Consider the following 15,412-nt stretch of genomic DNA (forward strand, 5'->3'; position numbering starts at 1 on the left):
GTGTGTGTGTGTGTGTGTGTGTGTGTGTGTGTGTGTGTGTGTGTGTGTGTGTGTTTGCTGCTGACATCTAGTGGGCAGGGGCCAGGGATGCTGCTGAATATTCCACAAAATTCAGGACAGCCCCCATAGCAAGGAATGATCAGGTGCAAAGTGTCAGTAGTGCCTTGGCTGAGAAATCCTGCTCCACTGTGAATTACTGGTAAGATTTTTTTTGAAAAAAAAGATCAACTTAGAGATGCTCTTCACCTATGATAGACATTAGCCCTTTATCTCTCATCTGCGTTGCAAATATTTCCCTTTATTCTGCCCTCTTTTAGTTTCGTTTATGGTATCTTTTACCACACATACAAAACTCAATGTAATCAAGTGCATCTTCTACTTATGTAACAGCCTCTGAGTTTCCTGTCATGATTGAGGTTTGAGGTTCCCCCCACCCTTGTTTAATGCATGTGGGTTTCCTATTTCCACTTTTTAAAAATATTTTATTTTTAAATAACCTCTATGCCCAAACATGGGGTTCAAACTCACAACCCGGAGATCGAGAGTTGCGTGTTCTTCCGAGTGAGCCAGCCAGGCACCCCCCTATTTCCACTTCATTTTTCTAAAGATGTTATTTATTTATTTGACACAGAGAGACACAGCGAGAGCAGGAACACAAGCAAGGGGAGTGGGAGAGGGAGAAGCAGGCTCCCCGCTGAGCAGGGAGCCCGACACGGGGCTTGATCCCAGGATCCTGGGATCATGACCTGAGCGGGAGGCAGATGCTTAACTGACTGAGCCACCCAGGCACCCCCCCCCACTTCTTTTGAAGTTTCTATTGTTTTATTCATTAAGTCTTAATCCCATTGGGAACTGATCTTTGTAAATGGTGACAGGTAAAGGTCCAGATATATTTTTTCCCAGGTGGAGAGCCAGTTGTGGTTTTAGCATAGCTTAAATTCACAATCCTTTCCCACTGAATTAAAACCCCACTTCTAACATGTATTAAATTTACACACACACACACACACACACACACACACACACACACACACTCTTCCGGGCTCCATCTTTTCCCCTGATACTTGTCAGTCTCAGTAATGGTGTCAGATCTTAATCACATGGCTTTGTGGTATGTAGTACCACAAAGGCCAGTTGCTACTTCTCTTCTTTTCTTCCCCCTTAAATAATTTTTCAGCCAGTTTCAGAAATTTCTTCTTCTTTATTGTTCATTCTTAGGTCCCCAAATAAAGTTAAGGGGATCCTCTCCTTCCTCCTAAGCTGGGATGTGTTGCCCTGCTTTCTACCTTGGTAGCTCAGGGCCCTTTCCCTCTGTGTAGAGAGCAGGATTGTCATAAGATAGTCATTGGTTACCTCCCTCCTGCCAGCCTAACTCTGTGCTGTGTCCCCAGCAGGGGCACAGTGCCTGGCATATGGCCCATGCTCATTAGGTATTGGTTGAATCGATGAACAAGTGGATGATGCACTTTTTCTTTTTTTTTTTTAAACATGAAAACGAGTTTTATCTCTTGTGCTGATTTGGGACCAAGGCAGTCACAGGGTGGTTTAGTCTTTGTCACTCCCAAGGTGTGGCCTTGGACAGGTATCTCCCCTGCCTCAGTTTTGCTACCTGTCACACCAGCCCTGATGAGCCCTGAGCTCCTCCCACTGTCACGTGGCCAGGATCCTGATAGGGCTGAAACGCTCTTGGGAGGAGAAGCACCACACAAAGCAAAGCAGCAGGCTGCCATCATGGTGGGCCAGTGCTGGGGGCCCCAATACTTTTAGGGGACCACAAAAATGTTCTGATTTCTTTTAAAAATCAAGAGAAAAAAATGAACTTTTAGGCAGAAGAAAACATTTTAATATATAACAATATACTTGTCTTTCTACCAATGCAGTCATAAAATAAAATTTTAAATATATTTTAGGGGAGGAAGGGGCCTAGGAAGGCAAGAGTACCAGGGCCCACAAAAGTCATAAAGTGGCCCTGTTAAACACAACCCAGATGAGGGAGGTAAATAATTGGCATTAGGAGCGTAATAGGCCCAGGCAGAGTAGACATGTGAGGAAGAGGAATAAAAGAAAGCAACTTCTTGTCTGGGTATTGCCAGAGACAAGAACACACAAGCTGGAAATGGGTGTAGGAGGCTTCTTTGTCCCCTGGGCTGTTCCCTGAGCAAACCCAGACCTGAGCTGGCACAACAGAGTGGAAGAGTGTGGCAGCCAGACAGACCTGGATTCTGGGCCTGGCTGTACCTCGTGCTACCTGTGTGACCCCGGGCTAGTCACTTAGCTTCTGGGAGCCTCAGCTTCCTCACTGGGAAAACAGTAACAATAACACGACTTTTTCACAGGACACCATCACTCAACACAGGTCTTTGGAGCACCTCCTCTGGTTCAGGCGCTGTCCTCGGTGCTGAATACATACACCACTGTGTCCTAGCACAACCAGCCCAGTGCCAGGCACATAATAGTTCCTCAGTAAATATCTGTTGAATTAAGAACTGGGAAAGAGACTGGGGTGAGGCGGTACCAAAAATAAAATAAGTGAACACATACATAATGCATAGATAATGATAAACATAAACATATAACTATGAAGTGCAATGACAAGGAAAGTGAGGTGCCAGGAAGGAAAAGAACAGGACATGGTGACAAGCGGGGAGATAGGATAGGAGAGCATCTGTTCAGATGTAGCATTCTGGGTGGGCTTCTCGGAGGAGGTGACATTCCAGAGAGGGCCTGAAGTGGATGAGTGATTGTTAAGGGGAGAGCTCCTGCCCCTGCCCTGTGCTCTCTCCCAGTCCCTGTCCCTGTGGTTGCAGGCATCCAGCCGGCACTCTGGAGCAGGGAGGACGTGTTGCACTGGCTGCGCTGGGCTGAGCAGGAGTACTCTCTGCAGCGCACTGGGGAGCATGGGTTTGAGATGAATGGCCGAGCCCTCTGTATTCTCACCAAGGATGACTTCCGGCTTCGTGCACCTGGTTCAGGTCAGGGGAACTCACTGGATTCCCTCTAAAACGTTCTGATGGAAACCCAGGTAGGCCCAGGGAGGGAGATGGTGGGAGATGGATGCATTGGTTGGAGGAGCATGCTCACTTCTCACCATGGCAGACGTCCCCTTTTCCATAAATGTTTGCCTCGTGGTTCCTCGCAAGAGCAGGCCTGCAGCAAAGGAATCTGGCTCTTGTTTGCAGAGCCCGGAGCTCTGTCCTGCTGTCACTTGGCCCTCCCCTTCCCTGTGGCTCTTGTCTCCCCTACCCATTTCCACTCTGCTGCCTCTCATCTCATCAGCATGAAGCTTGTGACTGACCCCAGCCCTCACCCCAGAGGCAGGTGACCGACCTGCTCCCTACCTCCGCCCCTAGGTGATGTCCTGTATGAGCTGCTTCAGTACATCAGGACCCAGAGGCAAGCCTTAGTGTGTGGACCCTTTTCTGGAGGGGCCTTCAGGCAGAAGATGCCCACTCAGCACTGCCCCTGCCTCCTGGAAGGTGAGGAGGCTCTTCTCAGACCTCTGGGACCCTCCCCCAAGTTGGCCTCTTTGGGAGGGCAGGGCTTCCTCCAGGCAACCGAAGGGAAGAGGCAGCTGTGTGGGCTGAACTCCCAGCTCCCCTCTGCCCTGCCTCCTCAGTCCTCACCCCAGCCCTTGTGACTCTCTCGGCAGCCCTCCACCTTCTGTCTCCTCATTTCTCTGCTCTCCTCTCCAGCAAAGAATTTCCTCTCCTCCTGGTCTCCCTGTGGAAACTGTTCTTGTCAGGGACTCTAGAAGCCTGAACGTGGGGGTGTCCACATCCACTGTCAGTCCTTATTCACTGTCACCTCTCATGGCCTACAACCTAGTGGGTCATCCCCCTCCCCTCAAACTCTTCCCTTGGCTTCCAGAACACTCCATGGTCACTCCTTCTGTTTCCTGGCTTCTTTTCTCCCTTACTTCTCAATGTTGGGGTACCCCATGGCCCAGGGGGCCTCTTCTCTATCTGCACTCAGACCTAGGGTGCTAAATACCATCTAGTACTGATGATCCCTACATATGCCCAGACCTCTGTGAATTCTAGACTTTCACACCCCACACTGCCTACGCTACACCTCCCCTGGGATGTCTAATGGGCATCTCAACCCTAAAAGCTCCTAAAGCAAACACCTGATTCCTGCCCCACCTTCCTGCCCATAACCCTGCTCCTCTTCCAGGCTTCCTCATCTCAGCAAACTGCAACTTCATCCTCTCAGTTGCTCTGGCCAAAATGTTGGCCAGATGTCTGGCCAAAATGTCACCTTTGATTGCTTTCTTTCTCTCCTGCTCAAATCCCAACCGTCAACAAGCCCTGTTGGCTCTACCCTCAAAATCTATCCAGAACCTATCCACTTCACACACCTCCACTGCTGCCCATTGCCCAGCCCCCATTACCTCTAGAGAATCTTCTCATTGGTGTCCTTGTTTTCACTCTTGACTTCCTATGATCTATTTGCAATAGCGTAGCCAGAGAGCTTCATAAGTCAGATCATGTCACTTCTCTGCTCAAAATCTTCCTATGGCTCCCACTGCACTCAGAGTCAAAGCCACAGTCCTTATAATGACCTCCTGCCACCTGCTGAACTCTCCCACCCCTTTCCCCCTTGCTCATGCTGCTCTAGCCACACTGGCCTCCCTGTTCATTGAACAAGCCAGAGACACTCCTGCCTCAGGGTTTCTGCCCTTGCTGTTCCCTCTGCCTGGCATTCCCTCCTCTAGATACCCACATAGCTCACTCCTCTACTTCCTTTAGATGTCTGTTAGATGTTAACACTTCAGTGAGACCTTCTTTTACCATCACGTACCCCTGTCTTTCCCAGGATTCCCTGTCTGCCTTATAGTGCTTTATTCCATCCCCCCTCATATTGTGTACTGTTTCTATTTCCTTTTTTATTTTTTTTTAAAGATTTTTAAATTTATTTATTTGACACAGAGAGAGATAGCAAGAGCAGGAGCACAGGCAGGGGGAGTGGGAGAGGGAGAAGCAGGCTTCCCTCTGAGCAGAGAGCCCGATGTGAGGCTTGATCCCAGGACCCTGGGATCCTGACCTGAGCCAAAGGCAGACGCTCAACGAATGAGCCATCCAGGCACCCCTATTTCCTTTTTTATTTTAATCATCTCTCTCCCTTTCCAAACCCCGGACTTCTTCCACGACTACAATATCAGGTCCACGAGGGCAGGGGCTGTTTTTTAGTTCAGTGATATGTCCCCAAGATTTTTAGAACAATGCCTGGCTCACAGAAGGTTCTCAATAATTATTTATTTGGTGGATGGAGAGGGCATAGGACTGAAATACAAGACACCGGGATTCTGGTCCTGGTTCTGTCACCCCTTAGCTTTGCAAACAATTCTACAGATGAAGGAATGGGTTTAAGAGATTGAGTTACTGTCTGGGAGCTGGGGTTAGCACCTGGTCTGTCTGGCCCTCACCCATGCCCTCTATGCCTCCCTGACCTTCCAGCTGGGGACTGGATGGAGGAAGAGCATTATGAGTGCTGCCCCAAGGGGCTCCCAGGCATGCCATTGAGTGGTCTGGGCTGGGGGAGGCTCTGAGTCCAAAGAATCAGTGGTGCTTATTTGCTTGCAGAGGGGACTGGGCCCCCTCAGTTGGCCCCCCGAAGGGATCTCCTGCAGCAACCATCACACCTGGGGCTTGCCAGCTCCTTGAGTCCCCTGGCCAAGGGGCCCCTTGGCAGGGAGGCGTCCCTCAACGTATCTCACTGTGTGGAGCTGGGCTGCAGGGCTGAGGGAGCCTGCTCCTTCCCCACCATGCCGCAGGCCCCCATTGATGGCAGGATCGCTGGTGAGTAGGAGGCTGTATGCCCCTGGCCCAGAGGGAGGTGTGCTGAGGCCAAGTCCCAGAGGGTGGTCGGTGGCAGGGAGGAGGGTTGGTTTGAGCTGGGGAATGAGGGAGTCTGTGCTGGGCTGTTAGGGGGGATAGGGTGACTGTCCCATGTGCCAGCCACAATCTGGCCACAGCAGGCAGGGCTGCCCAGGGGCGCCAAGCCTGCCCTGTCTCCAGGGCAGGGACAGTGAAGCCGGTCACAGTCAGACAGTGAGATTGAAATGGCGTATTCCTCTCCTTTAAATTTTTATTTATTTATTTCTAAATAGTTGGGTCCTTACTATGTGCCAGGCATGATTCTGAGAACTTTGTTTAATCCCACATCAGCTGTTAGAGGTCAGTATTAGTCCCATTCTATGGGAAGGAGGATGAGGCACGAGAGGTTAAGTGACTCCCCCAGGATCAGTCACATAGCAGTGAGGGACAGAGCTGGGGTGTGGACCCAGGCCGTCCGGGTGCCCGGGGAGCACCGAAACATAAGTATCAGGTCCTTTTAATAATAATGCTTACTATTCTTTGAGCACTCATTCTGTACCAGGCACTATGCTGAGGGTTCTTGGGTCTATTATCTTAATCCTCATATCACCGCCTATAAGGAAACTGTGGCTCAGAAGAGGTTAGGTAACCTGCCTGAAATGACCCTGCCGGGTGGACCAGAGAGGGGGCCCAAAGCTCTCGCTCCCAAGCCCCCTCTGCCACTTGCGCTCCCTGATGGCACATTTGATTTTCTCATGCCTCTCGCGAGGGGGCTCGACAGGATGGATTTAACAATCCCAATTCAACGGAGAACCAGGAAAAGGGCAGAGAGGGATCTGGAGGCAGGTTCAGGCCATTGGCCACCCTCCAGCACCCCCACCGCCTGCCCTTGCCACCTGCCCCCATGTGAAGGGCGTTGGCTTTGACGTCCGCCGAGCTGGGCTAGACTCCTTGGTCTGCGTGTCACTTAGGAGCGCAGTGATTGGGACCTGTCCATACCTCTCTGAGCCCATTTCTTCATCTCTGTGTGGATAAAGGTAACCACTTCCCAGAGCTGGGGTGAATAAATGAGACCATGAGCCCCCACATGTGGCTGTTCCTGTTGATCTGTCATCTTGACCATCCCACTGCATGCCTGGGCCCCAGCTTAGAGAGCCCCAGAGCACCTTCCTAATGCCTATCCTCACGACCCCAGGAAAGCCCCCTGTCTGCACCCCTTGTGTTCAATTGCAGACTGCCGGTTGCTGTGGGATTACGTGTATCAGCTGCTCTCTGACGCCAGGTACGAGCCCTACATCAGGTGGGAAGACAAGAATGCCAAGATCTTCAGAGTTGTGGATCCAAACGGGCTTGCCAGACTCTGGGGAAACCATAAGGTAAACCGAAGCCAGCAGGCAGGGTGGCCTCCACACCTCCAGAAGAGGACAGAGCAGGGGTTCAGAGTGGACCCGCCAGCACTAGGGGATGGTCCTCAACTGACGGGGGGTGGGGGTGGGGGTTCACCAGCAGCTCCAGAAGTGTTGGGATCATTTTATTCTGGGAGATCCTGAGGGCTCTCTGGTTACTTCTTGAGGATGGGAATTGTCCCTGAAACTCAGGAGTCTTGCCTTCTACACACTCAAACCCACCTTTGCTTAGTGCTTGAGACTCTCAGAGTATCTTTACTTGAATTGCACCACATATGCTGTGGGGCGGTTAGGCCAGATGAGGAGGCCAGTTTCCTGGGGGGAGCTGGGGTATAAACCCAGGTCTCAGGCCCTGCGGGAGCATCTCGTGTCAGTCCCAATGTGAGGAATGCCCATACCTAAAGGGACGTTTGCCAGAGGATTTTAGGTGGTTTACTCCAAGTTCTATTAATTATTTATTTTAGTAAGAATTAGGATTAAAAGTTTTAACTACGATGTCAATCTCTTGATTTCCAGTGGTGATATAAAGCAAGTGTCCTTGTCTATAAATAAATTCATTTAACTAAAAAAGGAGTCTTTAAAAAAAAGGAGTCTTAAAGAAAACCAAACTATTAACAATCATGGTAATCTGTAATAGATAGCATTTCCTAACACGGCATGGCATTTGATCAGCAGGCATCTCTCTGAGGGCTTTCCCTGTATGAACTCATCTGATCCTCAGGACACCTGGTGACGTAGACAGCAGAGGGGAAGCAGAAGCCCGTAGTGGTTTATCCAAGAGTCTGCAGCCAGTACATGGCAGAGCATGGACTTGAACACAGAGTGGGTGGCTCAGGGGCTCCCCTCTATTTCAAAGACTGATTGATTGATTGATTGATTTGCTGGCAGGGGTGTGGGCAGAGGGAGAAGAAGAGAAGCACACTCCCTGCTAAGCAAGGAGCCCCACGTGGGGCTTGATCTCATGATGCTGAGATCACGACGACCCAGGCGGAAACCAAGAGTTGGGCGCTCAACCCGACTGCGCCACCCAGACGCCCCGCGGTGCTCCACCCTTGTTGCCTCTCAGTGGTGCTGGCGGTTGGAAGGATACAGAGGCCTCGAGGCTGGGTGTGTTTACCTGGTCTAATCCCCATATAGTACAGGGAGGGAAACCGAGGCCCAGAGAGCAGCAATTCCATTTAATGAGCATGTGCTACATGCCAAGCACTGTGCGAAGTGCTCCCATGGGATAACTAATTTAGTCCTCCCGACACACTTGCGAGAGGGACGTTCTTATCCTCATTTGGGTGCCGGGGAAACAGCTGCAGAGAGGCAGACAAACTTATCCGAGGTCCCGCAGCTGCCAAATGGTGGAGCCGGGGCTTCAGGTGACACTAAAGCCCAGCCTCTTTGCCCTTACTCTGCACTGCCCACCCCTCAGAGAGAGGAAAAAATAAAACGACTTGGCTCAAGTCACTCAGCTCATGGTGAGCTGCTCCTACCACTGTGTTCCCCTTCCCATGCTGTCTCTCTGTGTTTCCAACGAAATATATATGTATTTGTTACTACTTGTGACATTTGCTGTTTAAAAGCAATGCATGAAGGGGCGCCTGGGTGGCTCAGTTGGTTAAGCGACTGCCTTCGGCTCAGGTCATGATCCCAGGGTCCTGGGATCGAGCCCCACATCGGGCTCCCTGCTCAGCGGGAAGCCTGCTTCTCCCTCTCCCACTCCTCCTGCTTGTGTTCCCTCTCTCGCTGTCTCTCTCTCTCTGTCAATTAAATAAATAAAATCTTAAAAAAAAAAAAAAAAAGCAATGCATGAAGGGCGCCTGGGTGGCTCAGCCGGTGAAGCGTCTGCCTTCGGCTCAGGGGATCGAGTCCCGTGTCAGGCTCCCTGCTCAGCGTGGAGTGTGCTTGTCCCTCTGCCCCTCCCTTCCACTTGTGCTCACTCTCTCTCAAATAAATAAATAAGATCTTTTAAAAAATATATAAATAAATAAAAGCAACAGGTGATTTACTCTTGCCCTGTGGTTCTCAGCCCGGTAGGTAGTGCTCATTATTTCTCCTCCAACCTTCCCCTGGCTTTCTCCTTCCAAACTCAAGAGAGCGCTCATAAATGCTCACAGAACTCTGGGCTGAGGGGCTTAAAAGAAACCAGCCAGTTCAACCTGCTCCTTTTTTTTTTTTTTTTAAAGGAAATGGAGAGGTGGAGGATGGGAGGCAAGGAGACAGAGACAGACACTTTTTTCTTGAGAGAGAGAGTGAGAGAGAGCAGGGGGAGGGGCAGAGGGAGAGGGGGAGAGAGAGAATCTCAAGCAGACTCCCCACTGAGTGCAGAGCCTGACATGGGGCTCGATCTCCCAGCCCTGAGATCATGACCTGAGCTAAAATCAAGAGTCGATGCTTAACCGACTGAGGTTAAGGGAGGGAGAGGAGGGTCCTATGGGACTGCTTTGCCTTCTAGAACCGGGTGAACATGACCTATGAGAAGATGTCTCGTGCCTTGCGTCACTACTATAAGCTGAACATCATTAGGAAAGAACCCGGGCAGAAACTCCTGTTCAGGTGAGTAGCTTAGGCGCCAAGGTGAAAAGGGGAAGCAGAGGGGTTGGGTGGACTGGAAGCAGCCGGGGCAGGGGCTGATTTGCACCTGGGGCCTGAATTCCAGATTTCTGAAGATACCTGGGAAGGTGAGCCAGGACGGGGACAGCCGCCTGGAGCAGCCGGAGAGCCGGGAGCAGCACAGGATGGATTTCAAGGAGGAGATGCTGGAAGTCTCTCCGTGAGGGGCAGGAGGATTCTGGGCACCAAGGACTGATGGGACAGAAACGGAGTCTCCCTTGAAGGCAGCTAGCTGCCTGGTGGTCTCCACCTTCCTCACGGAGCAGCAGGAATCCCCAGCGGGTTTTGCACTCATGGGATCATAACCATTGTCTCAGACCTCCAAGCTGCCTGGGCACCTGGGAGGCTGAGAACAGGGAGGCCTCACATTCTGGACACTGTGGGGGGGCATCGTTCTTGGGTAGGGTAGCACTGGGGCTCAGTGGGGCATGGGAAGTGAACCCTCTCTCTGCCCTACCCCTTGCTACCTGCCCAGCTTGGGAGCGGTAGCCGGGGGCTGAGAGAGCATCCAGCCCAGCTCCTTCAACTTACAGAAGAAGGTAGCTGAGGCCCCTCACCGAGCCTTAGCTCTTTCCTAAAAGGGACATGCTCCTGAAAACCAGCCCTCTGGGGGCTGATGCTGGCATATGAGAAAGGAGTACCCTTTGTCGGTCTTAGTAGTAACAATATAACAATGCTGACATTTAAGTGCTCACTTGTCCTAAGGGTCCTACACATATTTTAATCTCATTCCATTAACACGTCAAACCCCCGAGGTTTAAAGATGGGGAAACAGGGGCAAAGCTTGCAGAGCTGGGATGTCTCTCCAGAACGCAGTGCTGTTCCTTGGCTGGTTGGTTGGTTTTAGTGACTCTTCATGGATGGGGCACTTCTCAAGCCAAGGCCATGGCCCTGCCTCTCTGCCCTCGGCATCTCTGCTGAATGGCTCACCTCACTTGGCCCAAACTTCTTTCCTGTTTTCAGTCCTTTGTTGATGTTGTGACAATGACTCAGTGGGGATTGCCACTGCCCCCTGCACGTGGCCTCCTGTGCTCCGGGACCCGCACCTGCCACGTGACCTTGGGCGGGTTGTTGTCCCTTCTTGGAAGCCTCAGGCTTCTCACCCGTAAAATGCGGATGCTATTCCTGACCTGACCTCACAGGACTGCCAGAAATCTCTGTAAGACAACATTGGTGACATGCTTAGCGTGTGCCTGCGCTGTAGGAAGCACTTAGTCAGTGTTCGCCAAGAACACTCTGCAAACCCAACTGCCCGAAAGCGTGAAAGTGCGCCTGGGCTATTGGTTCAGTTTCTCTTCTCCCTGATGCCCCAGGAGTGGCTGGGCCTTCGCGAGGGGGTCAGAACCTCTGCCCTGTGACCCTTCCAGTAAGGTTTGGGGGAGAAAGGGAAGGGGGTGTTTTCACTTCATTGGAAACAGAACTTCTTGGATTCACATCTTCTTTCTGGGCAGAAAGAAACCTCTGCCGCTCACCCCCGGGGCATGTCAGGAAAATCCCCGACTGGCGGAGCCTGAGCTGGCTCTGAGTCACTGTGCAGAAGCTGATAAGGATTCCTGGACTTGGGCACTCAGAGCTGTGACCACTCCTAAGCAGTGCTTCTGTCCTGACTGAGTCCCACCTGGGCCCCGGAGAGTTCCACGCCAGAGTGGCCGGGCAGGTGACCTTGGCATAAAGGCTCAGTACGAAAATCCTTGGTCCCTTTCCTCTTCCTCGAAACTGTTCCATCTCCTTGACTTTGATCCAGAATGGACCCGTGCTCCCAGCTTTTCTCAGCATCTCTAACCCAGAACTCCACAACTGGAATGGGAAAGACTGTCAAAATCCACTCATCCAGTCTCTTCTCTTATTGATAAGGCCACTGAGGCCAGAGATGAGGAGGGACTGGCTCAAGACAAACAGCCCAGCTCAGCCTGGTGGACTCCTCATGCTGCCTCCTAAGTCACTTCTTCCAGGTACGACATTGGCATTGGCCTGGCATTCGTTACTGGTTGTCAATAGCTGTGCATCCCAGGGAATATGTCTTCACCCGGGGTGATGAATCTCACCCAGCGCTGGGGCCACTGGGGCCTGGGCTTGGGCAGAGTCTACCACCCCAGAGCCCGGATGCCCGGCCTCCCCACTCAGCCCTGGGGGAAGTCCACCCTTTCTCATCTCCCCAGGCACGTTAGGCTCGGGTCTGGGATGTACACCTGGGTGCCAGGAATAAAAGGATTCATCCAGCCCTTCCCTCCACCAGCGTTAATGGAACACTTGTTGTCTACATGGCACCAGGTGAAGCTCTGGGTTTATAACCATTTTTGACACGGATTCCTGAAAAGTGGTGGGTCACTGAAAACATGTCAAAATGGGCTTCCTCACAGATCATTTTTAAAAAGCAGGATGTATATATTCTCATGATATGCAAAAGTAGCCAGCCATGTCTGTCTCTTATTTTTCTTTTTTGCCAGAAGTCAACAGTAAATTAGTAATTTATTTAAAAAACTGAGTGTGTCCCTTTTCTTTCTTTCTTTTTTACAAAAAGAAAAAAATAAAAAAAATAAAAAACTGAGTGTGTTAACAAGTTCATTAATGAAATAAATGACACAAGTCACGGTCTCCACCCAGTGGAGCCTCTTACAGCATTTGCCCGGGAGCACGGGCTCCCTGATTCTCTGTCCCTGCCGGGGTTGTGGATTCTTGCCAACAGTCTTTTTCCCTTGCAGGAAAGTTCCACGTCTCCCTGGCTTTACCGCCGATGTGATTGACATACAACACCGTGTAACTTTGAGGTGACAACATCTAACACTTCCTTCAATTCTGGTGGCCCTGCCACTTCTCGGGCTCTTACGGGAAGCCTGGGCTGATGCTGGTGACCTATTGTCTCTCTCGTGGAGGAGCCTAGTGGTGACCACCGTTCTTGGCTTCTTCCTCTGTTCCCTCCCCATGATGTCAATCCGCATTTTCTACTCAAGTGTTTACTCCGAAGTTTTATAGAGATGCACAGAAAACACATACAGTTACAGAGCAAGGGCTTAATACCTCCAGACTCTCCAGCGTCAGGTGGTACATGCGAAGGTGCTCCTGGCTCAGAAGGAGTCTGGGGAACGGCCTGTCCCCTCCTCTGCTGGCTTGGCCACTTGGTGGGACTTCTGAACTAAGCTGCCACTGGGTACGGCTCTAAGATTTGGGTGGGGAGTTTAAAGGATGTGGTTCTGAAATCAGAATGTGCCTATGTAAAAAAGATTTTAATCATGAACTTGATTTTTTAAAATTCCCAAATCCTTGTAAGTGAATTGCTGATGTGGGGAGGGTAGGGGTGGCATCCGAAGGAGGGTGCAGCCCTGCCTTTGGGCAGTCCTCAGGGAGGGGTGCGATGAGAGGCATGCCCACTGGAGACCGTGGGGGACAGCGTGGCGCTGGGGAATTCTGCTTGGGAGGTTCCTGAGAGAGTGCCCCTAGGAAGGATCATAGAGGCTTCTGCTCTGTTTTCCCCTTTTTTTTGGAGGGCCTGGAGGGGTGGCGGGGCTGTGGGCTTCCGGATCACGGTGAGTTGAGGGTAGGTCAGGGGCTGACTGCAGAGGCCCATCCCTGGGGGAGGGCGACGGGGTCCCTGAGTTATGTGCTTGGGTCAGCCTTGCTCCCAAGGTGGGAAAATAGAGCAGGACTGGGGCTGACACCCTCGTGAGGGCGAGGAGAGAGCTTTTGGGAACAGGGAGGGGGCCGTCCTGTGTCTGACCCATGATGACCTACAGGAGGAAACTCCCAACAGCACCAACCACACATACCCCACTTCATGGGGCAGCTGAAGGGGGAGGGAAACACATTATTTAGAGCCAGTCCACAGGGAGCCCTCAAGGGTTCACTCAGCAGACCACCACACCGCGCCCCCTGCAGGGGTTTCCTGCTCCACTTCCCAGGGGCCTGGCTGGCCTCTAACGCCCAGGACTAGGCCTGGGATAAACTGTTCATTAAAACCGTGCCCTTTCCGGGGCGCCTGGGTGGCTCAGTCGTCAAGCGTCTGCCTTCGGCTCAGGTCATGGTCCCAGGGTCCTGGGATCGGGCCCCACATCGGGCTCCCTGCTCAGCGGGAAGCCTGCTTCTCCCTCTCCCACTCCCCCTGCTTGGGTTCCCTCTCTTGCTGTCAAATAAATAAATAAAATGTTAAAAAAACAAACAAACAAAAACCGTGCCTTCTCAGAACTGAAGTGAAAGCGAAAGGAGGAGCGGTGAGAGGAACGCCTGGGCCAGGGCTTGGTGGGGCCGGGGGCACATTTCCCTCGGGGGCAACTGAGCCCGGGGGGCTTCACCACCCACAACAGAAGGAAGGCTGGGCTGGGAGCCAGAGCCCATTTCAGTGCTTTAGGGGGCTGAGCGTAATCCAGCACTTACCACGGACGGCGCTGCCCTGGCCCACTGAGCTTCCAAAAAGTCTACGCTTTTGCTCCGTTGTATGAACGCCATGTGGCCCTGCTGACGGGCGACACCTTCTACGGGCAGTTGTAAAGGCCTTTGATGATAATAAACGATGAGATTGGGTAATAAACATAATGAAAACATGCACTTTGGTACACAGACTCTTTCAGGATATGATGTCCACGGGGCAAAACACTTGGAGAGAGGTTTTTTTTTTTTTTATTGTTGCTTTTGTGTGGGGGTGGTTTCAGGGAGGCTCATGCGGAACTGAACTGGGAAGTTCAGTTTGTTTGTTTTTTTTTTTACTTCCAGGAAAAGACAATTCAAGGTCAGTCCCAAATGCAAAGACAAGCCGAATGAAGAAATGAGGCTCCTCCTGCCAGGTGGCTTCTCAGTTTGTCGTCCCAGGAATCTGGAACGAAGTTTAGGAGGGCTGCGTCCCCTCCAATCCCAGGGACAGGCCTTAGCAAGCCCTGAGTCCCGTTAATAAATCCTCCCTGTAACAGTGGCCTCTCTGGAGCCTGCTGGTGCCTGGCCGGGCGCAGAGGCCACGCCGAGCTCTCACAAACTAATGCAGGTCCTTGTGAAAATGTTGGGGCATCTATTCTGTCTTCACTGCCCAGGATTCTGGGGACAGTCGGGCTGTGGGCTTCTCCCCTTGAAAGGCCTGCAGTTTAAAGACATGTCCACCAGGTGGCGCAAAGCCTCCTTTTCGTGCGGCTGTTGGAGCCCACTGTCTGTGGACAGTGTCTGTTCTGCGTGGGGGCGAGTCGGCCTTCTCTTACTAGGATGTGAATACAAATCTCCAACCCAGGACTACCCGGTAAGTAGACATCCAGCCCCTGCTTAAACACCTCCGGGGACGGGGAGCTCACCACTTCTGGGGAGAGGGTAAGTAGCCGAATGGGGGTTGGGGGGAGGGGTGAAATTGAGGGTACCAAAAAAGCCACCTGTTCCGTGATAACGTCACCCTTCCTTTCCCAACGCTCAGGCCGCTGGCTTTTTGTTAGGAATAATTTATTATCTCCATCTCTTATCACCTTATCCCTGAGTGGTTTATCAAGTTTCTGAACAGCGGCTCAGACAAGATCTTTCACAGTCTGGGACACAGGCCAGGGGCATGTCTCCCTGCCCACCCCACCCCCATTCCCGGACCTGGATTAGGAATCCGAAAAACTGAGACTACCTGAGTTCCCT

General features: G+C 51.8%; 1 protein-coding gene and 1 long non-coding RNA gene across 4 annotated transcripts in view; one reads left to right on the plus strand and one right to left on the minus strand.

The window, feature by feature from the left end:
• The window catches only part of ETV7 (ETS variant transcription factor 7), a 21,302-nt gene extending 10,792 nt beyond the window's left edge, over positions 1–10,510 (plus strand). For 2 of the 3 annotated variants that reach the window (XM_025862449.2, XM_025862451.2), the window contains 6 exons: positions 2,808–2,972; positions 3,351–3,476; positions 5,583–5,798; positions 7,050–7,192; positions 9,666–9,766; positions 9,870–10,510. In XM_025862449.2, the coding sequence (XP_025718234.1) occupies positions 2,808–2,972; positions 3,351–3,476; positions 5,583–5,798; positions 7,050–7,192; positions 9,666–9,766; positions 9,870–9,987 (869 nt within the window). In that variant the 3' untranslated portion in view covers positions 9,988–10,510. The remainder of the gene's footprint in view (positions 1–2,807; positions 2,973–3,350; positions 3,477–5,582; positions 5,799–7,049; positions 7,193–9,665; positions 9,767–9,869) is intronic. The other variant, XM_025862450.2, reaches the window with a different exon arrangement.
• Positions 10,511–10,846: 336 nt separating this feature from the next.
• On the minus strand, positions 10,847–14,314 carry LOC141371159 (uncharacterized). Its single transcript, XR_012375892.1, has 3 exons — positions 14,192–14,314; positions 12,842–13,031; positions 10,847–10,980 (listed from the first exon to the last, which is right to left on the minus strand). It is a non-coding gene; the product is annotated as an uncharacterized lncRNA (long non-coding RNA).
• Positions 14,315–15,412: the final 1,098 nt, after the last annotated feature.

The sequence above is a fragment of the Callorhinus ursinus genome, unplaced genomic scaffold, assembly GCF_003265705.2.
Source record: "Callorhinus ursinus isolate GAN/ISIS: 27379988/994484 unplaced genomic scaffold, GSC_fseal_2.0 scaffold59, whole genome shotgun sequence".
Lineage (NCBI taxonomy): Eukaryota > Metazoa > Chordata > Mammalia > Carnivora > Otariidae > Callorhinus > Callorhinus ursinus.